Here is a 27,653-nt window from a genome sequence, read left to right as displayed (position 1 = left end):
AGGAAACCAGGTGATTTCTTTTCCCTCTAAGGAGAAAGTTTGCTGGAGGCGGTGCTCTTCATTTTCCTCGAGTGGGGCATTTTCTGTGCTTTGTATATGCGACTCGCAAACGCAACGTTGACCCGGCTTCTCAAATGCTTATTGCGAGCGAAGTTCCTCACACCAAATACAGGCTTCATGCACCCGAACAATGTAGCAGATGACACGAAGACAAGCCTCCAAGCATCGCTGTGCCCGCGAAGGTTTGCTTCGATGCGAGGCTACGCTAGCTCCACTGGCGTTCCTCGGAGCACGGGTATGCGCGTTTATCCTAAATGTAGACGAGGCTACAGTGTACACTGTAACGGGGCCGGACATGAGACCTATTGTTCTCGTAGCACCAGATTAGCTCATTGCCTTGTGCCCTCGCTTCTCAATACCGCAGAAGCTGCCACTGAGTTTCGAGAAGAATGCTAGGCCATATGTCTCTTGCGCCACTTGGCATGGTCTATGAAATTCTTCTCAGTTTCGGTAGGTTTTACATTGGCAGGTGCGTTACGGATAGAACATGCAAACACTAGCTTTTAATAATGAACAAGAACTCAGCACCAAGTTATTCTAATGTCCTCATACTCGGCATGCAAAAATCGCTTAGCACATGACTGAATGGAGGCATATTACACTTAGAAATAACAAAACACATCTGTGTCAGTGAAAGATATATAGCCATGCGCCGCAATAACCACTAATTTATCTTGTGTTAATTCGATATCTACCGCGATCTGGCCTCATACGAGTACGCAAGTGTGTTTGCGCACACTGGCACCTTCTCGGAAAATGTAACTGTCCTGTGAATAGCGTAATTGCGAATCAAGTTCTTTGGTGCCCGGTTGTTTTACCGCGACAGCGTTATAAGGGCCCCGTGTCGCAGAATGTCCGGTGTCGGCAGAGTTGACGGTGAGCGAACATTTCCGTATATATTTAGGTATATGTATATGTCACGCCAGCTATATGGCAGGTGGTATATTCGGGTTATAGTGCCACATCATCCCATCACTAAAGTTTCTCATACCTTGTGTGGCATATTCGACAAAGTTATTCCTTGGAATATTGAGAATGACAGCCCACAGACAAATGTGAAAAAAACGACAGCGTATGCATTTTATGTTACATCTTAGACATTTCTGAAATACTAAAGTGCAAAACAATAACAAACTTGAAAATGATGTCTTTTTTTTTGGCGCGGCTATTCACGACTTTCGTGATGGGCCCACGCAAAAGGCCGCGTTTCTACCAGAAAGTTCGCCTTCGTACATAGCGTTCCCCACCGGAGTTTCCCGGTAAACTCTATGGTTACATAAGCTACAGTTGCCGGGAAACGTGAGCAGAAGTCTGAATTCTTTGAATGCTATCGCGTTCCAATCTTAAAGGCTAAACTTGAGCATACTCCAAATTTTTGTTGCAAACAACCCATTTCATTTTCGCTCAAACCACCATTCAGGAGAATTTTGGATTACAGCAGTGACAATATTTTTGGCACGGCACTCATATGAAAGGATACGTAATTGCAGAATCAATGCATTGATGTTGCAGCCAGCCTAACACGTAATCCTTGTACAAGTCCTACATAAGAAGTCTGACATGCACCACGCCTTCGGAATAACTACGACCATGAAATGCTCAGATAAAACTACCGCATCACCTTAACCGCAGTTTTGACGTGAAAACACATCAGGAAGTCTTCTTGCTTTTGTTTCTTTACTTTTCTTGTCTTCAGTTCTTTTGTAGCTGTACGGTATACAGGGTGTTTGAGTTCACTTTTCCGAGCGTGAATGAAACCCGCGAATACACGCAAATTTGCCGCGCGACTGACCGCTCGAGTCACCTTGCGTGTATTCTTGGGCTTCTTTCAAGCTCAGAAAAACACTTATGTAGCACGTATTAAGCAACGGAAAACTGTATCGGGAGTTTTTCATGTTGCTCCACAATTTTCTCGTTGACTCTTTTCTTGTATTCATAATAACTCAGAGGTTGATGAAAAAATTGACTAACTATGCGATTAGGCGGGATGCAAAAAAAAATAATCTGACTATCTCCGAGCAACGGCAAAGAACATTACCTAGGTTTTTTCCAGCTACGTAGCTTTTGCATATTTTTAATGTTTGGCCTAAGTTAACTGAAACACCCTGTATAGATATGAAGGATTTGTAGAGTGTCATGGCTTACTTTTTGATAGTGTTATTGATGTTTTCTGTCTCGGTTCCCTTTTTCACATTTTGGGATATATTATGAACTCCTCTTTCTACTAATGAACGAGAAGAAAGGGAACCGAGGGGCCAGATTTTTATCAATCATATCATAAGAAGCCAACAAACAATGACACCGAGGACAACATAGGGGAAATCACTTATACTTACTAATTGAATTAAAGAAATGATAAATTATTGGAAATTAAAATGGATGAAAAAACAACTGTCCGCAGGTGCGGAACGAACCCACGTCTTCGCATTACGCGTGCGATGCTCTCCCCATTGAGCTACCGCGCAGCCGATTTCCCATCCACTTTCTGGGGTATTTATGTTTTACAACTAGAACTTACCCTGGGAGTGTTAGCCAGCGGCACCACTCACAAACCATATTGCGGATGTGGAACATCCTTTCTGCCGCAGGCGTCACGAGCACGTGATCTTTTTTGGTGATGGCAACTCGTCAATAAACCGACATATCGTAATGCGAAGCCGTAGGTTCGTTCCCCACCTGCGGACAGTTGTTCTTTCATCCATTTTCATTTTCTTTAATTTATCATTTCTTTAATTCAATTAGTAAGTACCAGTTATTTCCCCTATGCTGTGTTTGCTGTCATTTTATGTTGGCTGCTTATGATATCTTTCTAATAATAAACGTCTGCAATGTTTTCTTTCGCAATCACACTGCTTTGTATTTAGAGTACAGTACCCGTTAAGGCTGGATCACCCGCATACATCATATGAAATAAAATAATGAATGAGGTAATTTTATCTTAAGCATTTTTCTTGCCATTCATTGTCGTTTTTTAGAAATTGGCGCAATTAGGCTGTCGGAGAACTGGCCATTCTTTAGCCTTTCCACCTGAACATTTAGAATTCCCGCAGCTATATGAAAAGGACACATTTTTATGCTTTGCAATAAGCTAGTTGTTGCGTGTATATCCTTCCGCCTATTGTCTAATTGTAAAATGATTGTTTCGGTTCTGATACACTTTCCATTTTATTAAATTTTAAAGATAGAACGATCCTCGAAATGGTGCACGCTCTCCCTTAATATGGGTTCTGTTTATATTTTTAACAACACGTTCAATAAATACATCAGAAAGCGTGATCTATGGTAATCCACTGTGCGAAATATGTTATGCAGCCCGGGTGTAAGAAATTGGGCTCACGTAAACAAAAAGAAGAAAATCACAGTGGTTCCATATCACGTTGGAACGTTGTATTACCTACACGCGCAACACATTTTTTACACTATGAGGAGAGAAAATGAGCATACAATAATTACAGTAAGCAATACAATAATAGTTCATGGCTAGCTAACTACAGTACAAAATACATACAGCATACGACAGCTAGAGTTCAAGAATACGGCACAGAAACTGAATGCATAAATACAAACTACACAATAGAATAACAAATACTTTACTAACTTAGAAATTAACTTAGAAAGACAAACCAAGAGAACCAAATGTTCATAAAATGTAGTTTATTAAAATAAATTTAATTACAGGCTGATAGATAGAAAGAAAAATTTATTATTGACTGGGCTGTTGCAATATTGCTGAGCTGACTGCAGTCTACTATTCTACGTGGAAGAAAAGAGTAGTTGAGTTTAATGTTGCGTGGGCAAAATTGAGCGATTGTTAAGTTATGCCTTTGTATCGTGGCATATCCCGGAGCGATTGTTAAGTTATGCTTAATGATCCAGGTGGCAATTGACCGAGAAATAATCTTGAGTGAAAGGTGACAGATGGGGTGAATATAGGCTAATGCATCAATCTGGTGTCAGCGAAATAGTTTGTAAGGTTGGAAAAAGTGTTCAACTAAAAATCAGCAGCCGTTACCTGGCTAAGGCGACTCTTCGCTGTTTCAGACGCCAGTGAATGTTTAAGTACCTACAGTTATTCGAAAACAATTTGTGTGCCAGATCCTGTTCTGTCAGAGAAACAATAAACGTATTTTCTATGAGAATTGAGTTTTGAGCGCAAAAGAGCCAAACAAATTTCATTTTTCACTCTCACTTGTAACAAGCCTGCGAAGGAAGGTTGTATATTACAAGTGGTTAAGTCTTGCAGTTGATATAACACAGACTGATTAAAGAAGAGGAAGCTGACGATAATCAGCATGAAAGAGCTTCGAGGCAACAGTAACTCCAAGGCTCTACATCTACATCTGCAACATCAATAACAGCAAGACCTTGGAGCTTTCTTACGTTGTTGTGTAGAAGGCGGCCACGTAGTTGTAATGCGTCATCTCGGCTCCCTTCGGCAAGCCGGTGCTTCCGGAAGTGTAGCACACTGCGAGGACTGTGTCGCGAGGGTTCTTGACGGGCAGCTCAACGAAATCTCGCTCATCCAGATGTAGGAACTCGCTGACTGAGACAAAGCCTGGTGCAGGTCCCATGCAGAAAAGACCCTGACGAAGAAAACGTAGTACTGCTCAAGTTTGCATGACATGTTTCCAGATTCGTATGTCATACGGCATGGGTACTGAGGCGCCTATCTCATGAGGTACAGTTTTTTTTTCAGAATGAAAATCAATTTTTGTCAACAAAATAATACATCTGCAGAATATTTATATGATAGGAATGCCGAAGTCAAATACTGCAATGGGACCATTTAGTGAAGTATTCTACATTACCCTGTTACGCATTTATGTAACAGAAAGGCATGACAAACGAGCGACACGCACATTTTAATTGGCGAAGATAAATATACATGCACAGCAAGCACATCCACAAAAACTGTATTTCATCACAATGGAAACTAAATGAAGACACGTGAAGTAATTTTTATCAGTTACAAGTTAACTAGGCATCAGCTGAAGATTAAACATATTCTTTAAGTCGTTTGTTAAATTCGTGCGTCTTGCTTATTTTTATATCCACTTGTAATGCGTTTCAGAAAACGACGAATGAAGAATGGACAGTCTGCTTGCCGTAATTAGTGTGCATTTTGGGTAAAAAAGCTCTTGATAAATGCGAACCTCGGAAAATTAGTGTTCATTTGAGAACATTGTGCTATCAAGCCAGCGCGTCATGTGTTATTGCCAAGTGTTAAAAAATACCAAGATTAAATTTAACGACTTGTTCGACTGATAGGATCGGTTAGTTTGTAATAGATGTGGAGCATTGTGGTTGCATTAACACTGTAATTGTCCTAATCGCCTGGTTCTGAAAATTTGGCAATGACCGTAAATGGGTTACGTGTTTCCCACGCAAATAATGCAATAGTTAGTGTGCGAGTGATTAAATGAGAGGAATGAGAAAATTCGTCTTTGATGGTTCAATATTTATCGTGTTTTTAGAAGTACCCTAATTACTTAGGCAATATTCTGCTTTAATTTGGATTTTTCTGGATAGATTGCAGGGAAGTTCAACACTAAGGTAACTACAGGAAAACCTGCAGAGGTAGGAGTGATGCCCAATGAAATCGGGAAAGCTGGAGAAAATGTACCCCCCCCCCCCCCACTGGTGGGACAGAAATAGAACAAACTTCCGTATAGACGGGCTTATGTGTAGCTTCTTAGCATGGCACGAGTCCAGTAGGTCGAGTAAATTGTCATTAAGTATGCTTATTATAGTTCAGAGACACTTGTTAGAGTATACGATAGTACATCTTCAGCAAAATGCGTACGCTTTCAAGAAGAAAGGTAGTCAGGCATACCATTTACATATAATACAAATAGAAGTGGGTCCAATATAGAGCCCGATGGCCCAACAACATTCGTGAACATGATTCTGGAATGAACGCCTGAAATACTCGCTTGCCTGTATTCCATCTTTTATGTAATCTTTTAGTACGTGAAGTGCTGAACTGGTTATTGCTAATCATTCTAGGTTATGAAATAAGCTTGAATCATTAAAGGCACGCATGATCAAAATTTGAAAATCGGCTGAGCCGTAGCGCTCTAAAAAGTAAAGGCGTCGTATCTTCAGTATACGGTGACGCTAGTCCTGCATTTCCATGCTCACCGTACAGTCAGCACAAAATCATTTGACAGCCACTATTCATAATACACTGATGGCGTTGATTTTGAGCCTAATTTATTTTACTTTCCCGTGCATTGCTGATTTGGAGTGAATTTTCTTCAGGAAGATTCATGTAAACGTTAGCAGTGCCACTATTAAATAAGCTGTCAATATATTTTAAGTAATGCTTTCTTTATTTACGTAATCAACACTTGAATCTCACTCATTATTTTAAGTAAATAATCAACACATGAAGCTCGCATGTTTGAAATATTCTTCAGAATAAATATTTCGCCAAAATACCTGGGGCAATGCACTGTAAAAAGCCACAACTTCTACCTAAACTTTCTGTGATAGTCCAGGAGCATGCCTGGGACGCATAATCTGGACGGACCCTTGTATGCAATTTGTCTTGTAGTACGCTCAGTTTAACTGATTACGGCTGCTAAGACCGAGGCCTGTCTGATGTCATTAGCCTATTCGATCTCCGTGTTAATAGCCCTACCCAGTTTCACTCCACGCATTACAGGATGAATGAACACCAAATAGCTGATTCCTTCGCTCTACCCTTTTATGTCAGATGCCGTGTAGATGCGTAGCCACAGCTACCCTGCAGAGTGAACTCTGCTTGCTGCGCTCTAGAACAGAATTAAAGGGAGGGCCGCCTAATTTGTCTTCTTTAGTTGCTTTTGCGAAACTTGAATATCCTCGTCTGGCGCACAGCTACTGCATTAATTATTGATAATTACGTTCAAGTGTCATCCACATTCACAATAAGACTGAAATATAATTAATAAAACTAAACAAATGTCCTTATTTCATTTTGGGCAGCTCAGGTATTAATGAAGCCGATTTGACAAAAAAAGCATCTGAAGACACAAAAGCAATTCTTTTAGGTTATGAAAGCGAAAGCCTTAATGTCCAATAGAACGCCGCTGAGCCGTCCTTCGAGTTTCGAGCTGCATGTAATGTTTTCGAGTTTTGCTGCGGGGTATGTTATCGAACGGTGTGGGTTACTTTTCTACAATTTCTGCGTTAGTATGTTGGCTGTAGATCGGAGTCATTTGGACGATATTGCTGAGAAATCAAGCGGGCCGAATGCCACCGACGTCTTGCGTGACGAGAGACCGAGGGAGCAACAGCGACGATCAAGACCAGCAGGAGCGCGCAGCAGTTAAGCCCAGTGGGGGTGGGAGACAAACGGACCACGCGCCGGCTTCCGAGTGCGAGAAGGCGGCACCCACACGCGCGCGTCACGCAAATGCTCCGCCGTCGACAACCCGTCTCGCCCCGCGGCGTCCCGTCACCGTATCTGCTCCGTCCAGGCGCGCTGGTGACGTGATGTCGCGGCGATGCTCTCTCCTGTCAGGCAACGCCTGGCGCGCTGTCGCGGCAGCAGGTGTTCCGATTTGTACCCTCTGCTCCGTCGAGACGCTCTCGTGACGTGGCGTCGTAGCCAATGGGAATTTAGGTCTCATTTCGAGTCTATAGACGCCGCCGACGTTTACGCTCATGGGGCCATTTGATGCCTTCACACCAAAATATTTATTATTTTACAGATACTTTTGTGATAAGAGGTGTTTCGGTTCAAGCAAGGAAAAGGGTCATTTCTATGACGCAGCTTTCAGGCGCGGTTGAATGAAACCCTTCGGGACTTTACCACAATTAACAGACAAGAAAACCAGCTGAACACGGATATTCGTTAAATGAAAGTAAACGTCAGCATAGTATTGTTGCTGAAACCCACGTTACACGATAATACAGCCAGGCCGATGCATGTATGAAGAGAAAAAGAAGAAAAAAGAAGGAAAGAAGCGCGGGTACTATGCAGCAGCAGGAATAAAACGTGCAGGCTTGTTTGTTACCAACAGTCGAAACCTACCCGTTTAGTTGAACAAAAACTTCAGAAAAAATGTCGCAGTTTCGCCCGAAAGGCGAATCATCAATTGCGATAGCAAATTGGTAGAGAGCTATTCGAAGTAGGGATAGTAGTTTTATCGGCTGCATTAACTTGGACACATTGGCTTTCTAACTGAATTGACAAGCGTGGTGTCATCGCGTACAAACAAACATGAATAGATCACACTGAATGACCGCAGACAACGGCTGTCAAAACGCTGGCAGCAAGCGCAGGCGCTGCAGCGGGCGAAGAATCGTGCGGTATATCGCTTCAACGGAAACTGAGCGGCGAATGCACAGCGCATAGAAAGGTCAGAGCCGTGTGGAGATAAGAGACGGTGCGGGCGACCGCCACCACACCAGTGCAAGCGTATTTGTTGGCAGAGTGGAAGCTGCTCCCCCCCCCTCCCTCCCTGCGCTGCCTTCCCGCTTTTTGTGTTTTCGCTTGGGAGATTGCGTTGCGAGTTCCCCTTGTGCTCGGTTGCAAGATACGCATTTGGTGCCGTAGCACAGAGTCCCCGCCCATGCCCATGGCCCATGCCCATGCCCCCACGGCCCATGCCCCACGGCCCATGCCCCACCGGCCCATGCCCAGCCCATGCCCCATGCCCATGCCCCACGCCCCATGCCCCACGGCCCCATGCCCACGGCCCATGGCCCACTGCCCCACGGCCCACTGCCCCATGCCCCCACGGCCCGCCGGCCACACGCCTTGGCCCCACGGCCCCACGACCACGGCGCACGACGACGCGACGCGACGCGCGACGCGTCGACGACGACGCTTTCGCCGGGTTGGCTCCATGATAGCCCTCCCACCGCCATGCAACGATTTTGTCGCATTTCACCTAAAGAGAACTCACGATAGCAAACTTGACGAACATACGGAGTAATGATATTAGCTTTATCAGCTGTATAAACTTGGACATGCAGCAGCATCGGCAACACGCAGAACTGTTGACGACGCCATCGGCGTTTTGCCCGCGTTCGCTCAAAATGCGTGCGGCGTTGGTGACTGTTGCCGGAGCCTCTGATATAAATAGGCACTGCGTGCCGCAGCTAAACGTCGCCTCCCTTCCCTCCCTCTCCCCCACGGCCTCTCGCTCGTCGGAAGAAGGCGCGTTTGCTCTACATACATGGTGATTGTGAAGGAGAACAGAGACGCCTACTTCTGCAGCCCTTAAGCGAGCACGGCGCAGAACGCGCGTTTGTTCTCCGCCGTTCGTTCACTCCCCGTGAAAGACGCGCCCCTCGCTCCCTTTCACTCGCACATACAGCGTTCGGCGCGCGGCGACGATTTCTTCTCCAAATGACGTCATACGGAACCTCACGGCGACGGCGACGCCGACGGCAGAAATCTGCTTTTGAGTGTCCATATAATTGCTATCGCAATAATAGCAACCTGCCTTATTACCTCAATCGCGGCGTTCATGCCACTGCTTACCTTGATCTTGAGTGCCTCCGCTACTTTGACGACTTTCTCCGTGTACTTTTGATCGGTAAGGATCTGTGTACTGTCGCTGTCTTCTGCCTGGTAACGTAGCTCATCTGCGTAGGAGCGACAAAGCGGCGATCAGGTCAATACTCTTCGAAAATAACATAAGTTGTCTGTACGAACTAGCGAAGCATTCTTTAAAAAAAGTATTTCCAAAATTACGGAACTAAATACAGGGTGCTCGTTGTATCGTGTTTCAATCGATAAAAGTTTGTTTTGTTGAAAACATTTTTGCACCAAATGTGCATTTTAACGGCGTATTTGATGGAGAGTATCGCCAAACCTGTCGCATTCTGAAAATTATTTCCAAGTGGATACGCCTCGCAATCTCACCGGCTACAATTCGTCAAGTGCGATATCTGTCATAAAGTAATTAAACAAGAAGGAAATAATCGATTTTTTTCCTTAGTTGAATATGTGTTTCAATCTCTCGTGAAAGTAATGTCCGTCTTTATGAATAACGCAGCTCAATGACTACAATTAAGTTATCTTACAACAGGCGATATTTAAAAATTCCGGAAAACACGATTGATCCCCTGTATATGTACATATATCGCTACTGCAGCGCTTGATCTCATTGGCCTTCCCTATCACTTAGTGAGAACAAATGAATAGCAGTTGCTACGGACTACACCACCCGGTACGCGATCACACGGGCTCTCTCTACCAGTTGTGCAACCGACGCCTCTGACTTCCTTCTCAAAGCTGTGATACTTCACCACGGCGCTCCCCGACAACTTCTTACCGATCGGGGCCGCTACTTTCTCTCACAGGTTGTGCAGGACATCTTGCACACCTGCGCTACAAAGCACAAGTTTACAACGGCGTATCCTCCTCAGGCCAACGGCCTCACAGAGCGGCTCAATAGAACGATCACAGAAAAACTCGCTATGTACAGGCGCTTCCAGAATAATTCGGAATGCCACATGCGCGGCCGCTCGCCGGCGCAGCGCGCCCGTGGAAAAATTTGTACCATGGTCTGCGCGTGCGCGGTCTCCCTAGCCAGCAAGCGTGGTGGCCCAGTGCTTCTAGTTTGCGTTGCGTTGCTCCAAAACGGGAGCCCTAGGTGCCCCTTAGTGTTTTGTCAAGGGCGGCTGGGCTGGTGGTGTCTGTGACAAGCTGTATCTGCGCATGCACGCGCATTGGAGCATAAGCGCCCTTGTGTGCATGTTCGTGTGCTTGGGCGCTTTTTTTCATTTTTCATGTGGGCCGTTTTTATCATTTGCTCAAAATATGTATGGTAGCCGACCGTGACTAGCACGGGCAAAGGGTGGCATTTTCGTCTGATGCAACCATGATGATATCGGTGGCTCCATTGATAAAGAGATACGAACATATTTAAACCATGCCAGTTACATGAACTCCGCCCTATTCCAATTGAGGCAGCATGGCGAAAAGAGTGCCGATGGATGAGCGGAGAAATCTAAGCTCTGCTCACAAGGTATACCTCAACGCCAGATATGCCGCCTCACAGAAAAGTCTACAACTGCGGTCAACCAAATAATCCAAACAGCCCTCAGCCTGCAAGCCAGCGAGGAAACAATTAGAAGGCGCATGCGAGAGGCTGGTCTTCGTGGATTTGTCGCGGCACAAAAGCCGCACCTTACGGAGCGCCTAAAACGCCGGCGCCTTGAGTTTTCCAGGGCATATGGGCGCTGAACGATTGAAGAATGGAAGGAAGTCATGTCCTCAGATGAATCGACATTTTCATCCAGATGGGATCAAGAGCGCCGCGTATGGAGACCATACAACTGCACGTTTTTTTTTCTTTTTTTCTGGTCTTGTAAGCACAATTTGTTGGGACGCTCAAAGGGTATTTCATCTGGAAAGAGCATTATTTCTTCCCTTAATTCTTTTCGTGTCGATACGAGCCTCGGTACGTTTATCAGTTGGTAAATGGTTATTACAGAATTAACACATCACATATATTGACTCCATCGACAGGATACGCAACTAGAAACCGTACATTCGCAAGCAATTATGCCTATAAAACAGAGTCAATTCTTTGAAATATTCTTTTTTTTTTTGCTCGTACAATAAACGATTGGAATAACCTCTCCAACGAAGCTGTAACCCAAAAATCTTTGGTGTCCTTTGAAGAGCGTTTATTTTAAATGTCCGTGTCCTAATACTGACTTGTTATTGTCTGTTCTTTTTCTGCCCAAATGTATGTTTCCTACAAAATGTACCACTCTGCTATGGTCTAACTAGACCGCAGTATTCACAAATAAAATAAATAAATAAATATTTCCGATATCTACAGCAGCGGCCGCTGTGCTGTCAACGTTTGGGAAAGCAATTAGCAAGGACGGCCTCGGTCCGCTAATCCGACTGTCCTCATCGTTCACAGCTGAAGCTTACTGCGAAATTCTGGACTACCACATATTGGCATCCGCTCCAGAACTGTGATCTTCAAGAACTTGGTGTTCGCGTTCTTGACTGGCCTCCCAAAGGTGCGGACTTCAATGTTATGGAGAACGTGTGGGGCACGATGAAGAAAAGTTTGTCCAAGCTGAATCTGGGAGGTGCCAGTGCCGACGAGCTCTGGCTCGCCATAACGCGTGACTGGAAACGCCTTGGTGAGAGGAGGGACTTCGTAGGTGCGCTCTACGAGTCGATTCCACGCCGGCTACAAGCTGCTCTCGCTTGGACGGCGCATTCGCGAGTTACTGATAGCGGAACATGCCAACCGCTTCAGACGAAACGCACTTACGTTTCGATTATTTTTGTTTTCTGTGGAAAAAATTAACCCAGTGTTCTTCCTGGCATTTACATTTACTATGTTTTCCATACTATTCGTTGCATTCAGCTCACACAGCCTACCCTTGATTATCATTGTACATTCCCTCTCGAGCAAAATAAAATGAGTATCTAGGCCAACAAACGCTGACACTTCATCAAAATGTAAGGATACTCGCTACCAATGGTCCAGATTCCGTGATTGATTGGCGCGAATCAGGTACCGAGGTGCGCAAATAAATGACTGCAGTCGTGAAGAGTTTATTAGAGTGCCCTTTGCATGAACTCACTTCCTGTGCGTGAAATTGGCCTTGATGAACGTGCCGCCTTATTTCATTTTGTAAACTGTTTTATTGCCACTATCGCAGACACACCTGTTAAGGGAGCGGTCATGTAATAGTCGAAATTGTCCTCGTATTACAAAACTAGTAACACGAATCGGGAGATAATTTAACAAGAACTAATACTCCGCAGGACAGGCTAACATGGTTGAAAATAAGGTAAGCGATGCCGTTTTAGCCAAGCCGCCTCACTCCCACGTAATCAAGCAAAGCATTGCTATCTCCAAGACGGGATGCAGATCATGGCGAAAATACGCTGCAAGGAATCCACAAGCCTTTATTGATATATAACGGTGCATACTGTGCTACAGACCACCTACAGACATTCATCCGCCCAGGCCCATTGTACAAAGCTAAAGGGCACCTAGCACTACCCTTTTGGAGCAAGACAACGCATATCTAGATGCACTAGGGAGCGAAACTTGCTCGCTAGGGAGACCGTGCATGCGCAGATCTTGCCTGTATTTATCCGCCCGGCGCGCTCCGCCGACAAGCAGCTGGGTGTCCGGCGTTCCGAATTATTCTGGGAATACCTGTACGTCTCTACCTTCCACCGTGTCTGGGATGCCGCTCTGCGGTTCGTCACATTCGCCTACAATATGTCCCGCCATGATTCTGCTGGTTTCTCTTCATTTTTTTTCTCTTGTATGGACGAGACCCTATATTACGATTTGACACTATCCTCCCAGCCGTTCTCGATAGAACGTCAGAATATGCCCGTAATGCCATATCTAGAGCTGCAGAGGCACCTGAGACTGCACGCCTGCATCTGACCACTTCCTAGCAAAAGCAACGACGCATATATGACGCTCATCACCGCGATGCCCACTTTAAAACCCTGGTGACATCGTGCTTCTTTGGAAACCAGCATGGCGAGTTTGTCTGTGTAAGAAGCTGATTTCGCCCTATTCAGGCCCGTACCATGTCCTGCGTCAAGTTACAGACGTGTCCTACGAGATAAAACTTATCTGTGCCTGCATACCGCGATCCTCCTCTGATATCGTTCACGTTGCTCGATTGAAGCGATATCAATCGAACCTACCAAGCGCCGGGACAGCGCCTTCGCCACCGGGGGTCATGCTACGAGGCGATGCAAGTAGCGAACGATGATGACAGGACGGATGAAGACGACGATCGCCGACAGTCGGGCGCATGGGCCTCATGTATGCCTGTCTTCTGCCCGTTTATATATATATATATATATATATACAAGCTGCTGTTCAATATATACAAGGGCTGGTCAAGCTGCCACGAGCAGCTTTTTTCCTCACTTTACCCCCGCAAGGCTGTATTTACTTTTTGTGGAAATAAAGCATACTTACATATATTGGCAAGCATCCTTTCTCCTCGTAACAATATATATATATATATATATATATATATATATATATATATACACGCACGCAAACAGAGTGTCGCAACTATCGTGCACCAAGATTTAAAAATATAGAAATGCCACGTAGCTGGACCGAACCAAGGTGATTTTGTAGGCCGTCGCAGATACTCAGATATTTGCATTCCGCCTAATTATCTAATTCGTCTTAATATAATCAACTTCGCAAATATAATTCGGTGAAAAGTGTCAATGAAAACAATTGTAGAAAAACATGAAAAACTCCTGATACAGCTTGCTGTTGCTCAATAAGTGCTACGTAAAAGTATTTTTCGGCGCGTGACAGAAGCCTGCGAATACACGCAAGATTGCCGCGCCACTGGCAGCTGGAAGCACATTGCCTGTTTTCGCGGGCTTCTTTCACGCTCAGAAAAAAAAAGAAAAACATACGGTTATGAATGCCGATGATATACAAATTGCAAGCTTGCCCCACTTGCGAAATAATGGCAAGCATAACTTGCAACACTCATCGCTATGTGAGCCTTTACGCATGCTAAGCAGATATTCCATAGCAAGTACGCACCTACGCTTGTGTTGCTTAGAAAAGTCGACGCTAAGCGCATGTGGCAAAACAGGCACTTGTAAACGAAGCCATTCAATATGATACAAATACAAAAGCAGGCGCAATTTGTTGCATGAATAATCAGTAAACGGCACGTAATTTAGCTATAACGGTCTTAAGGGGACGTTTTCTGAAACGATCCACTTCGGCAATACTATCGCCTTTGCGACGCCTCCGCCAACGGCGCAGACTGATTGGCTGTTTTAGCGAAATTGGATGAGCTGATTGGCTGGTTGAGAGCGACGTCGTCAAATTTTTTGCAACCAGCCAATCAGCGCGCGCCTGACGGAGATATTATCGCCGAGGCGTTACTATCGCCGAAGTGGATCGTTACAGAATAAGTTACCAGGTCCCAAGGAAGCGCGCAATAAATTGAGGTTGGGTACTGCTCGTCATAGAGTGTGCCTGTGTTCTCGTTTGTGCCCGACATTACAGTGTTGAATTTACAGATCGGAAAAGGTTCGCGAATTTCCCGCTCATGGTGCGAATGAAAACCGGATTAGAGCATCGTTGCTCTGACTGTCACAGGAGTGACCTGACATCTTGACACGCTTTGATTGGGGCAGTTTGGGAAGTGCTATAGCGCGAGACTTACGAGTTAAACGTAGGCGGGTATTTTGTTGTAGCGATGCCTTTCCGGTAATAATGCCTTTTCGCGCTTATCGCGCATTCTCAGTGGTCAGAGGGACGGTCCGCTCGCGTTATCAACGGGACCGGCCGGCCGTGAGCAGTGGATGACTAGTGTAGAATAAGTCATAAGGCATCGCTACAAAATCGCGGCCGTAGTTTCATACAGCATTTCTGCTTGGCCAGTATATTGCATGTTACAGTTACGGCATTCAAGCATGTCTACTGTAATGGAACTCGCACCAGTTAATATTTCTCTTAATTTTCAACTAAAGACCAGTTGAGCTGGTGACAAATTGCGTAGCTACCATATGCGCACACACCTTAGATCGCGGTTTACCAGAAGGCATACCACCGTTTTCTGTGCACACATCGAGCTATGAAGATGAAATAATGCCGCGAAAGTTTCTTGACCTTCGAATCAGTTGTCAGTACGTTCTGCTGGAAACCATTTCTGCTATGTGCAAGCAACTAGCTCAGGCAAACGCTATTCTGAAGTTTCTTGACCGTCGGTGCACAACCCTCAGTGGTTCGGGAAAAAATATTTTTACTCGTTCGCTTTGTGTTAGGATGCTGTGGTGTAGTGTCAATACGGCTAATACATTTGGTGCGGACGCAGGGTCAGCCAAGACGAGAGTCGTCAGAAATATGCTCGGAGCTGAGGGACTGGCGTTAAGGCCAAGTTGGTTTAGTTTGTCAGCCCGTTTTACGGCGTCGTCAACTATTTGCGGTGTATATTTCCATTGACGGAGAGTATACGTTGGTTATTGGCCCTTTGAACGGAAGTCATCATGGTTTGAGCACATTCAATTAATTAGATCTGTCTTGCTGTAGGTATTGGCGTCTTACAATGCCGGACATGACTGCTCAGAAAGCTTAAGATTTGGTGCCTGCTGCTCGGTTTACGGAAAATCTTTGCGGTTAGCCATCTTTTTGGAAGGCCATGACCGTTAACGTCAAGGAAATTTATAGTTAACGAGTAATATTGCGAAAAAGCAATGGACGGATGAGCACCATTGTAGTTTTTAATGAAACTTCATAAACTTCCCTCACCACGTGACCAAATCATGGGAACTCGTCTATGAATCGCTTGTAATAGGATGCCTTTAAAGGTGCGTTGTAAAGAAAATTCTTCGTAAAAGCCCGTAAATATATTGTCACGTGGTAGTGACGGTCAAGAACACAGTAGCAAAACTGTGAATGACGAAGCTAACTTTTATTCGGCGAATTTGTGCCCGCAAAACAAGTGACACTCCAAGCACAACGATAGCGGCGAACACAGTCGGCGAACGTCGAAATCTGATCAGCAGGCCAAGCGCGTCGGCTCTTATGCATGAGTCATCGTTCTAGAGTAATCGCTGATGCACGCGTGTCTTCCAGAAAGTACTACACAATTCGCGCCGCGCATGCATGCAATCACAATAACCAAAGTTAGAGGACAACAGACAGCGGATAGAATAATCGATAACATTTGAGAAGCTTCCGATACATGCAGGCGCGTCCTGCACTGAGCAATAAGGTTCCCTAGAAGACGAAACTCGGTCACCCGAGAAAGTTTAACACGTAAACGTGTCACATATTTGGGGCTTAGCCAATAGAAGTTCCGTCAACTTAAACGTAGTGTGAAACGTTGAACTGAAAATAGATTTCTTCAAGGATGACCTGCATGATAATATCAACAGTTTCACCGTCATATGGTTTATCGAAATAACATTCCCCGTATGCCTTTATGACAGCGGAAGACTGCGTTGTGCGACATATTTGCGTACATGGACGTGACATCAAGTGCCACCAGAATGCTACCTTCGGGAGCATTCACGTCCAAGATGTCTTTCAGGAAATGATTTCTGTCCTTTATGAATGAAGGAAAAGTAGCTGGAATCTTAATTACACAGTCTACTTACTCGATACATTTTGAGTTACCGTGCCTAATGTGTTACGGTGAAATAATGGGGCACCCTGATTTAATTGCTTTATGCATCTTGCGCAAGAGATAAGTTGTAAGATGAAAAAAAAGAATATGTATGCAGTGACAAAAGCGGTGAGGAAAGATGACATCACAGTAGATTTGATAATGTATCTGAAAAATATATCTACGAGCCCGAACCAGGTGCTAAGCTTACACAAGTGGAAACAACACGACCAACACAGAAGGTTCAATTTAAACTAAACACATGGCCCCGGCAGCCGCTAGCTGATGACACCGAAGTTCGTCCTGCTCGTTTTAGTTCGTTAATCGGCTTCGTACACGCGACTATTCGCGACTCCAGCAATTCATGCGACATATAGCGGCGAGCGCCGGAAACAGCGTACGGAGGTCCAAGCGTCGGAGCAGACGCTCGGTCCGTAGCCTTCGCTACGGTGGCTAGCCACCGTACCTTCGCATTGCGATCGGGTGCGCTTCTAGTATGATGGAGTCACCATATGATCTACGAAACTCCGCACGGCCGTGGAATTATGCTGCGTTCTGCAGTTTTGCGGCGCCGAAGAGCCACATGGATTGCGAATCTTATCATATAAGCTGCGACAACGGCAATTGTGTTCTCAGCATCTTGCTCGAGAAAGTTCTCATTTTTTTCTAGGCGAGGGTCGGTTTGTTTGTGTGAAGAGAACGCGATCCTGTTGCTTGTACTATGTTTGCAGTAAAGCGCTTCAGCAAACTTCAGAAAGTTTGCGTTGAGGTTGTTACTGCCATCGTGATAACGTTCAGCGTATGCGTGCTGCAACATGCAGTTTCATGTGATAGCCTGTGTGGTTATGCAGTTTATGATGCAAATGTCGCCGCGGTACTCAAGCTTTGCGAATCTTATCATATAAGCTGCGACAACGGCAATTGTGTTCTCAGCATCTTGCTCGAGAAAGTTCTCATTTTTTTCTAGGCGAGGGTCGGTTTGTTTGTGTGAAGAGAACGCGATCCTGTTGCTTGTACTATGTTTGCAGTAAAGCGCTTCAGCAAACTTCAGAAAGTTTGCGTTGAGGTTGTTACTGCCATCGTGATAACGTTCAGCGTATGCGTGCTGCAACATGCAGTTTCATGTGATAGCCTGTGTGGTTATGCAGTTTATGATGCAAATGTCGCCGCGGTACTCAAGCTTTCCTTGATTATAGCTGCTACATCGGATACATGCAGCGCACAACGTGGAACTACCGAGTATGGTACATCAGCGAAAATCGGTACATCGGAGTTTCAGGAACTCCCGAGTAACGTCGGTAAATCGTTCTATTTAAGCACAACATGTACGCACCAGCGTGCTATAACTATGGGGCGGCATAGCGGTACGCCTTCCTTGCGACCTGGAACGCTACCCGTGTAACTAGTGCAAATTAGTAGGCGCTCATTTGAAAATGCGTAATTATGAAAGCAATTGTATCTCTTATCAGTGTCTGAAGGAAAAATTGGCAGTTCAGAGGCGAACAGTTTTGGCCACTTAAAGTGCAGGATACGTAAATTATACAATAACAGAGAAAATTAATTAGATTCATAATGCATTAGCTTAGTTAACATTAATTTACACAGAAACATTTGTTTTATTTCATTAGTTTACACAGCAGGCATAAGCGACATGTTCGTAGACAGCGGGGAGTAATAATCAGTCATGGTCAGGCCACTAGCTCAGCACAAGCCATACCTGTACATGGTGTGCAAATGTGTTTTTTATTGTAGTAAGCAGATCTTTCGGGTTTCTTATTTATCGTTTTGTTCTCTACGAGAGAAACAATGCGCCAACTACTGCAATAACTACAGCTAAATGAAGCAGCAGTCACGTCGCGCAAATCTCTAACGTAAAATAGATAACAGGAACGCAAATGTAGCGGGAAAGGTTCGCCACAGATTCGTAGTGCATGCTCGCGATAAGGTGCAAAGCTTGATTTTAGTTTCGCTTGCTCTCTGGACAGAAAAGAGCGTGCATAGTTTGCGCCTTCGCCGAACGAAAACAACAGTGAGAAAGTGCGCGCCGGCTGCGCATTTATCCGCATGTACAGCGGCAACAGCTGATCGAGCAAGTCCGTGTGCTGCTGCGGGCCATGTTAAACGTTGCAAACTGAGCAGGTTGTAAGATTTCGGCAATCCTGGCGAGGCTAGCGTGACGTATCCAACTTCGCCGGCCGCTGTCTCGCACGCTCGAAACACCGGACTATCTATCCGCGTCTTAACAGTGAATCAAAGCAGCAGAAACGTGCTTGTACATTTCCGACCGTCAAACAATGCACGAGTATACCTCGGTTCCACGACCAATGGGTTCAAGAATACATCGGGGATTTTCATCAGAATCTCGTGCGGGTCCGCTGTCACGCCAGATGTTTGCACACACCGTGCGACCACTTCAGCCTCATTACCCACTGTGCCTCTCTTGGATCAGCTAAAATGATTTGGTCGGCGTAAGCTAGACGCTTTCCTTCCACAAAACAGCGCAAACCGGCATCACACCGCACGAAAATAATCAAACTACAGTGTACTGCACATCAAACACAGTGGTTTCGGCGACGCGGGGACCTCCGTATAACCGCCATGTTGCACAGTGTAGCCAGACGCGGCCAGTTATCACAGCGCCCCCTGCAGTTCATCTGAGTTGCGAATACCCCGCTGGCAATGGAAATACGTCCGTGAGACAGCTACGGTGGGGCACTGGAGGCGGGCGCGTAGGGTTTCAAACGAGCAACGTGAATAGCGTCCGCTTTTCGTTGAACCGACGATGCACCATAGTCGGCCGCAGAAATCTCATGCGTGTCATCGGAAAGTTGCCGTTGGGTCCTGTAGGGACCTGGATAACGCGACAGATATGTTTGTGGTAGGCTAACAAGACGAGAAGTTTACCACAGGAGCACGAGGCAACCAGACGGAAACTACGTCCCAGTGGTGCCTGTCGTAGTGGGACTTTGGGTAAGCCTGGAAAACTGCGAGTCGAACGCGTGCTATCTGGCGAGTCTAAGCAGCCAGATAAATTGTTTCTTGAGCATGAGCGCTCGTCAACTGTCGTGCGGCGTCAGAGGAAAAACAGGATCATGGCCAAACAGTAAGTAAAACGTAGTGTAACCAGCGATGTCATGGCGGGTGGGTTATATGCAAAAAGTAATATACAGGCTAACGACATCCTATTACCGGTGGTCTACGGCGCCGTACACAGCAAGTATGTCGATCAGCATTCTTTTGAAGAGTTCGGTAAGGCCTTTTCTTAGTGGTGGTAAGCAGTGGTGACTTGGTGGGCAGTAGAGCAGTAACGATAGATGTCTTCGATGACTTTCGACAAGTAGCGTCCGCGATTGTTGGGGATCACACGATGAGTGCAGTGGTGCAATAGAATATTGTGCAGATGAAAAGCCGCGACGTCCATGGTAAAGCAGATGGGCAGGGCTCCTGTAATTGCTAAGGAGGTGGTGTAATCGGCCGCAGCGGACACCTGTTTGGTGCCGCCACTTGAAGTAGAAAAAGGGCCAAACAGATTGAGTCCCACACGAAACAAAGGTTGGGTAGGAATGTGAATAGGAAGAAGATGCCTGGTGGCCGGGAGGCATGAACGGAAGCTTTAAGCGCTGGCACAGGTCGCAAGAGCTAGCGTATCGGCGCCCATAACGCTGAAGGCCGGACCAGAAGATGCACAGTTGGACTCGGTCGTAGGGGCGGGTAACGCCTAGGTGCCCAGTGGTAGGCGTGTCGTAAAGTCGCTGGAGGATAGTGGACCTATTGTGCACAAGAACGACTAAAAGAAGCGCGGTGCCATCAAGATGCAAATTACCTCGGTATAGGGTTCGATCGAGCAGAGCAAACAGGTCAAAGGGACAATCAGGGTTCTACAGAGCGTATACAACCCATGATGGAACGTAGAACAGGATGGGGACACTTCTACAACGCGGGAGAAGTGAAAGGTAGACAATACGCAGGTGCTGGAGTCGGCATCTGTGACTTCTGGGAGATCCACTGGATGGCGAGACAAGCAGTGAGCGCCCTGGCTTACACGTTCGCATTTACCCACGACGGTGAACGTGTACTCTTGCGGTCTTAAGGCCCAAACAAGTCCAGTTCATTCATCAACTACAACCAGCATATTGCGTAGTGATCAGTTATTACATGAAATGGGCAACCAAGCAGGCACAGACCAAATTTTGCGACTACCGAGACTCGTGGCGAAACGTCCTCATTCGCTAATCAAGTAATTGCGTTGGGGCGAGAGAAGGCCACTAGCGCAAGTGAGCTCGCACTCTCAATCACTCAGGATCAGAGCAAAAAGAGCGCCGACGCCGAATCCACGAACATCTGTACAGACCTCGGTGGGCACAGAATAGTGGAATGGGGCCGAAATGGGGCTGTTTTTAAGGACTTCAATGAACGTGAGCGAAACATCTGCTTGCGTATGAAAAGGCGCATCCTTTCTCAAAAGGTCAGTGAGAGGCCGAGCAACGTGAGGAAAATTTTTCAGTGAACCTGCTAACCTCTAGTTGGTCGGGGTAAAGTCCCTATATAAGAAAAGTACCGCCATCTACTCCTTCCTCCGCCGCCTCCTCTCCTAAAGCGCTTGCTTTTTCTTTACTTTTTGCTTGCGAAAGCCAAGTCGACGGTGGCGCACCTAGAAAGTCCACGTTGAAGCTTTCAGGCCGGGCGCGCGCCGTCGCCGCCGCCGGCGACTGCGGCTGCGCAGAGGACTTTCAACATGGCTCTGAGGCGGAAAAAAAGAAAATATAAATAATTGAAAAGCGCGCGCTATCATCGTCCAATCGGAGATACAGGATAACAAAGGAGAGAGCGAAGCGGCATTTGTCAAAGGATGGTGGTACTTTTCTTATATAGGAACTTTAGGTCGGGGTTCTTCGCAGCGCAACTTCACGGCAAAAATACACCTTCAGCGATTAAAAAAAAAGCTTCAGCGATTGAATTGAAAAGGGCATACATTCTTTGGTATCACGCATACAACATACAGCACAACATCCGTTTCAATAAAGATGAAGCACAAAACAAGCATCCAAGCCACATCATTGATGATAAGGCGGGCCTGATAACAATGCGAAGCACGTAGCGCTCTCCGCAAATGTTTATCGGTAAAGATTACTGTTGCACAAGCTATCGCGGCGTCGTAGGCTTTCGAGGGGGAGGGGGGAGGAGTAGTGACGTTTTTATGCTCTCAAATATAAAACCAGCCTAGCAACTGATTTCATTGTTGTAGCAGCACCGCTATGGGTAGGCAGCGCGTAGTTAGGACTCCCGAGCAGCAGCGTGAATACGAGTGGCAAATGGAAAATAAACAGCAATACGATCAGCGTCGGCATGCTGCTCAAAGTAGCAATAATCCCATTACTACCATGTCTCTAAAGCAATAAAGCAATGCATACCCCCCTGAGCAGTTCTAGTGATGGTTTTCAACAGCTTCGCTGGACATTAACTTTCGCTGCGCCGGTGCGGACAGTCGTCTTTAACAAAGCGTCGTTAGTACGAGCACAAGCGAATAAAGCTTCGCACCCAGCATAGTTCTGGAAAGTTAGGGACAACGCGAAATTTGCCCGCTTCAGGTTGAATCCCCTGAGCGTTAGCGAGGTGTTCCAACTACAGTGATTTCAGGGCGACCGAAGTGGCATTTTGACAAGTTGAGCTGAAGGTTGGTGGAACGAAAAATAGCAAGCACAGTCGCAGGCGCTAAGGTGCCTTTCAAACGTTGGGGCAAACTCGATTACATCGTCGAGGTACCAAAGGCAATCTTCTCCGGGTTCTTCTCGTCAACAAGAGTCTGCCAGTATTCCGGCTGGAAGTCAATAAAAGAAAAATACAGTGCACCATAAAAGTAATCGGTGCATGATCGATGCGAGGCAGAATATAGATGTCCTTTTCGCTAACCTTGTTTATATGGTGGTAGCCTACGCAAGTCCACCATGTGAGCCCTTTTTATATTTACGAGGACGACTGTGAAGGCCCACGAATAACCTTAACGCTTGACGATGCTTTTATGTAGCATCTGTATTACTTCGCTCAGCACGATGTCCCGCTAGGCAACAGAGAGGCGGTAGGTTGGTTGATGGACGGGACTTACATTACCAGTGTTAATGCAATGTGTGACGATGGTTGTCTGGAATAGAGGATGATCGTCGAAATAAAAAATATGTGATCAGTAGGGAATGAAGCTCCCAATTCGAAGTATTAGTAGCATGGCCAGAGATCATGTCTTTAGCGCGGTAGGACGAGGAACACGGACGAGAGCACCTCAGCTTTACCTCGGTACATGGACAAGCATCGGCAGTGAGCGAGGGGATTTGACACTCGCCCGAAGGTATCAAAAGGGCCACTGCAACATCACGAGCAAGTACACGCGTAGACAATCCAAAGATGAGGACAGAAAGGTAGATAGAGTGAGCCATAATTGTGACGACCGTACCAGGAAGCGTGACACTGTACGTCAAAGCGATGTCGACGAGTGGAGAGATGACATAGTCCATGTCACGTACAGACAGATGCAAGGTGAAAATGACTGAAACAGCGGCATTAGATGGTAACCGGGTAATGTCAAAAGAACATAAAGAAGGGGGTGCACCAGAAAACAGTGAGTGTCAGGAAAGCAAGTCTAACTGAACAAGGCCTGAGTAGTCAATATGGAAACAGTGGGTCGGAAGAAAGACACCACCAAAAATCAGGTCATGACGACAGCGCTCCAGAACGATAAAGAGAACGGTAGTTTGGTGGCTAGCGACGGTGACTCTCAAAGCGAACATGCTGATGACTGGAGACGTGCTACCGTCGGCGACGCGTACGGTGCAAGGTACGGCAGACTAGAGGCTCTTTGTGAGTCTTTGAAAGTGCAGCAATCACAGACAGTTGCACTTCCGTGTCGATCAGGGACCTAACTCAGACGCCATTCATCCCCAGTTGTAATGCTGTTGTCGCCGTTTCATTATCGTCATCCAACGTTGCCATCGCATTGTCGTCATCGTCAAGTCCTCCTAGTACACCATATTCACCATACCTTCATTACTCCTTCATTGCCATTCCTTCGTCATGAGTATTATTTAGATGTAGGAGTGCTACAAGTTAACGTTGAGTGACGCTTCTTCCGGCATAAATGTGTCCAAATTGGTCATGTTGAAGTTTGAACTTGAAGCTTACTAATACGCAAAACAGATACATATATGTAATATACAGACGAGGGACCCAAAGAATTAATACTGAAAAGGGGCCCTCGATGAGGAACTACAACAGAATTGTACAATTGTTGGCAGCATAACAATGGTAGGCATAACAGTATGTTAGTTGCAAGAAAAGCAAATGATAATAAAGAAATAAAACTCTGATAACAATGCTCTAATGCGATGTAGTACAGCAGAAATAACCTAAGCGTAAGAAAATTATGGAATTTTTAATTTAAAGTTAGAAGAAAAAAACGAGAACGAACAAAGAAAAAAAATGTGGGGCAGTGTGAACACTGCAAAAATCAAAAGAACAGGTGATACTTATGAGTTACGTTACTTGAAAATATAAATTTTTATCAAGTAAAATTATCAGAGGTTAGCAGAAAATCTTTTAGCGAAGCTTTGAAACGCTGAAATGTAGGTGGTATTTTAAGTGAAGCAGGAAAACGGTTCCAAAGTGTTATGGTGGCGAATGTAGTTGTTTTTACCACAGTTAGTGCGAACGGATGGTGACGAAAATTATAAGTAGAAGCGAACGTAGTAGAATTGGCATTCTTATATATATAAGGGAGCTACTTTGAATGTCTTGAAAGGTCAGCTGGGACTGTTTGTGCTTGGAAAGGGCCGTTCATCAAAAAGAAATGCAGCGTTCATCGCCAACATCACAGGAACTTTCGTCTAAACAGATTCTCGCAGGGCATAGGTGCACTTTTATTTTTACTTGTTTGACACAAATTGGGAACTTTTACTTCTCTACTTGTACGCAAGGTCAAGCACCAAGATTTTACAATTGCCCAAAAGAAGAAAATAAAACGTGATAAGTTCGTACTCTAGCACGTAGCTTTCGCATGTGACATATTTAATCACGGTAGCTATCACATTCTATTTCTCTCAAACATTTTTTGCAGGTTATTTGAAGCAGGCTTTCTAAGTGGATGTCCGACGCGCAGTGACAGATACTAACGGAATTACAAACAAGATGAGCGGCTGTCTCGTCTACCAATTCATTATGTTTGCCTTGGCGTACCCGGCATTAGTTTACCTGTTTTATCATTTCTAACGTATAACTGCGCACTTATGCCAACAGAGGAAGCGGTTTCACTGCCAATGCTTGGCAATTTGCTTTGCTGAAAAGCAAGCTTTACGGTTAGGGACATCTGCAGAATCGTAAACTCTGCACACCGTTTTCGTTAACTCTTGTTTTATAGGTAAAATAGCTTTTTCTAGGCCACCCACGCAATACCTCACACCCTGCATCCACTACCACCATTGCAAACAGGCAAAAAGAAAATTGAGCTCTACTTACTTTCCGTAAGCGAAGGCTTGGCTAAGACAACGGTTGCACCAGCGAGGATGCACCCATAGATGGCTATCAGGTTTTCCACTCCATTGTCCAGGTGTATGCAGACCCGGTCTCCAGGAACTACGCCATTATTCCGGAAACCAACAGCATAACGCTCCATGTGAGCCAACGTTTCGCTTCGGGTGAGGCTGACGACATCGCTAACCTGTAAATGGTCATAAAATTCATTCATTTGCAGCATTGTAACATTGTATGTGCTTCTCAATGTCCTGAAGTACTCTTTTATCCTTCGATCAATTTAGTAGCTCGAAGTGGTAAGTGCTAAGGCAACAACTAAAACACCAGAGGAGCCACCTCAGAGTGATAACCGTCATTCGAAATCTTGGAGGACACCACATCCACCCCTTGAGTTGCAACTCAGAGATTCCAGACGATGCCATAGTATTTAGGGCAGCGTACCATTGCCGAAAACGATTCTAAAGGGTTTTTACACTTACGAGAATACATGCTGGTATGTACAGGGGTTTTAAAGCCATTCCTGTTAGCAGGGGTACATCGTCCTTACATTCCGATTCGTACTCTTCTGTATATGGGTAGTGTGAAGGAAAACGCGCTAGGCCTTGCGCGCAAGAGTATGTTGCAGGGTAATTAGGTTCTTGAGCTGTTATCGCCATCACCTCGTTATCCTAATTAACTAATTGCTGAAATATTGTGCCGGCTGAAGGGTTTCTCAGCTGGGACTTTGCTGATGGACACTGTTATTACGCCACTCGCTAATATGGGATGGCTTACAGTCTGGCGAACATTGGCGATGATTGCTACAATCCACAATCGTAGACAGATAGTATCTCGTGCCTGTAAGTAACTAAACTATGCAACTTAGTCCTTACTACCTGGCTATGGTATTGACGCAGTCGTGAAGCAGAACACTACAGGAAATTGCATTGTCTTCTGGGGTTTTACGTGCCGAAACCACGATTTGATTCTGAGGCACGCCGTAGTCTGGATTAAGTTTGACCACCAGGGGATCATAAACGTGCCCCCATGCACGAGACGCAAGCGTTCTTGCACTTCGCCCCCATCGAAGTCCGGCTGCCGCGGCTACGATTTTATTCCTGCGACCTTGTGCTTAGCAGCGCAACACCTTAGCCGCTAACCCACCGCGGCGGGTCACGGAACTGCATTAAAGAGCTTGAATTTCTTTTTTGCGCTCATGGTAACGCTGAAAAATCTTTTTGACAGGCTATGCCCAATGTGTCATCAATTATTAGCGCTAACACAGTATAACGAAGGTCTGGAACCTATAAGGTATATCTAAGGAATCGAAGTGATGATTTTTTTCTCAATTTCACCTTTCTGCTGGCCGAGACACCGTTAGATTAAACAGGGACCAATGGAAAACCTATAGCTAATCAAAGTACTTAAAAATTCTGTGGAATTGTAATTATTCTATCGCATTCTTTAGGTGCACAACGTGCTTTGTGCAAGTTCCCACTGTGTGACTCGTCGCTGCTGCGCGATCGCGCTGCATGTGTGCGGCACACTTCCTTCATGCGGAAATAGGTTTCTTCAGAAATCTCCAGGCGAACTCATTCCCACCGCAAGGGAATTTCTTGTTCTTGTTTCATAAATCATTTGATGAAGTTGCGTGGCTCGCCATAAGCGTATAAACGACATACGAAAGTTTTATTTGTTTGCTCTTCATCTCGAGAGCGAAGTACGCACGTAGAAGAGTTTCATGGGGCTGTATAATAATCAGTCAATGCTCTTGTAGGAAACTCCAAACAATGTGCGGACAGAACGTGTAAATTGCAGTTACTCTGATGATATCGACTGTGACTTCGAACCAAAAAAACAGTTGTAATATTTCAGCGATGAACATGCATATGCGTAAATAACTTTGATAATCGTGAGCGCAGATATCATGAACAGTGAGACGCTGGGTGCTCTTACGTTAGCGATGGTTGAGCCCAAAGAATGTTTTATTCAGAAGG

The 27,653-nt window shown here is 45.5% G+C and overlaps 1 protein-coding gene across 3 annotated transcripts in view; it reads right to left on the bottom strand.

Annotated features, from left to right (window-relative positions):
* LOC119450780 (uncharacterized) overlaps positions 1-27,653 on the bottom strand; it is a 177,998-nt gene that overhangs the window by 24,110 nt on the left and 126,235 nt on the right. For all 3 annotated transcript variants that reach the window (XM_049666225.1, XM_037714283.2, XM_049666224.1), the window contains exons 3-5: positions 25,663-25,864; positions 9,539-9,642; positions 4,441-4,643 (exon numbers count right to left, since the gene is read on the bottom strand). In XM_049666225.1, coding sequence (XP_049522182.1) covers positions 4,441-4,643; positions 9,539-9,642; positions 25,663-25,864 — 509 coding nt within the window. The remainder of the gene's footprint in view (positions 1-4,440; positions 4,644-9,538; positions 9,643-25,662; positions 25,865-27,653) is intronic.

Source organism: Dermacentor silvarum, chromosome 4, assembly GCF_013339745.2.
Source record: "Dermacentor silvarum isolate Dsil-2018 chromosome 4, BIME_Dsil_1.4, whole genome shotgun sequence".
NCBI classification, from domain to species: domain Eukaryota; kingdom Metazoa; phylum Arthropoda; class Arachnida; order Ixodida; family Ixodidae; genus Dermacentor; species Dermacentor silvarum.
Note: the sequence above shows the minus strand (reverse complement) of the source record. Positions and strands in the feature narration are given on the sequence as shown.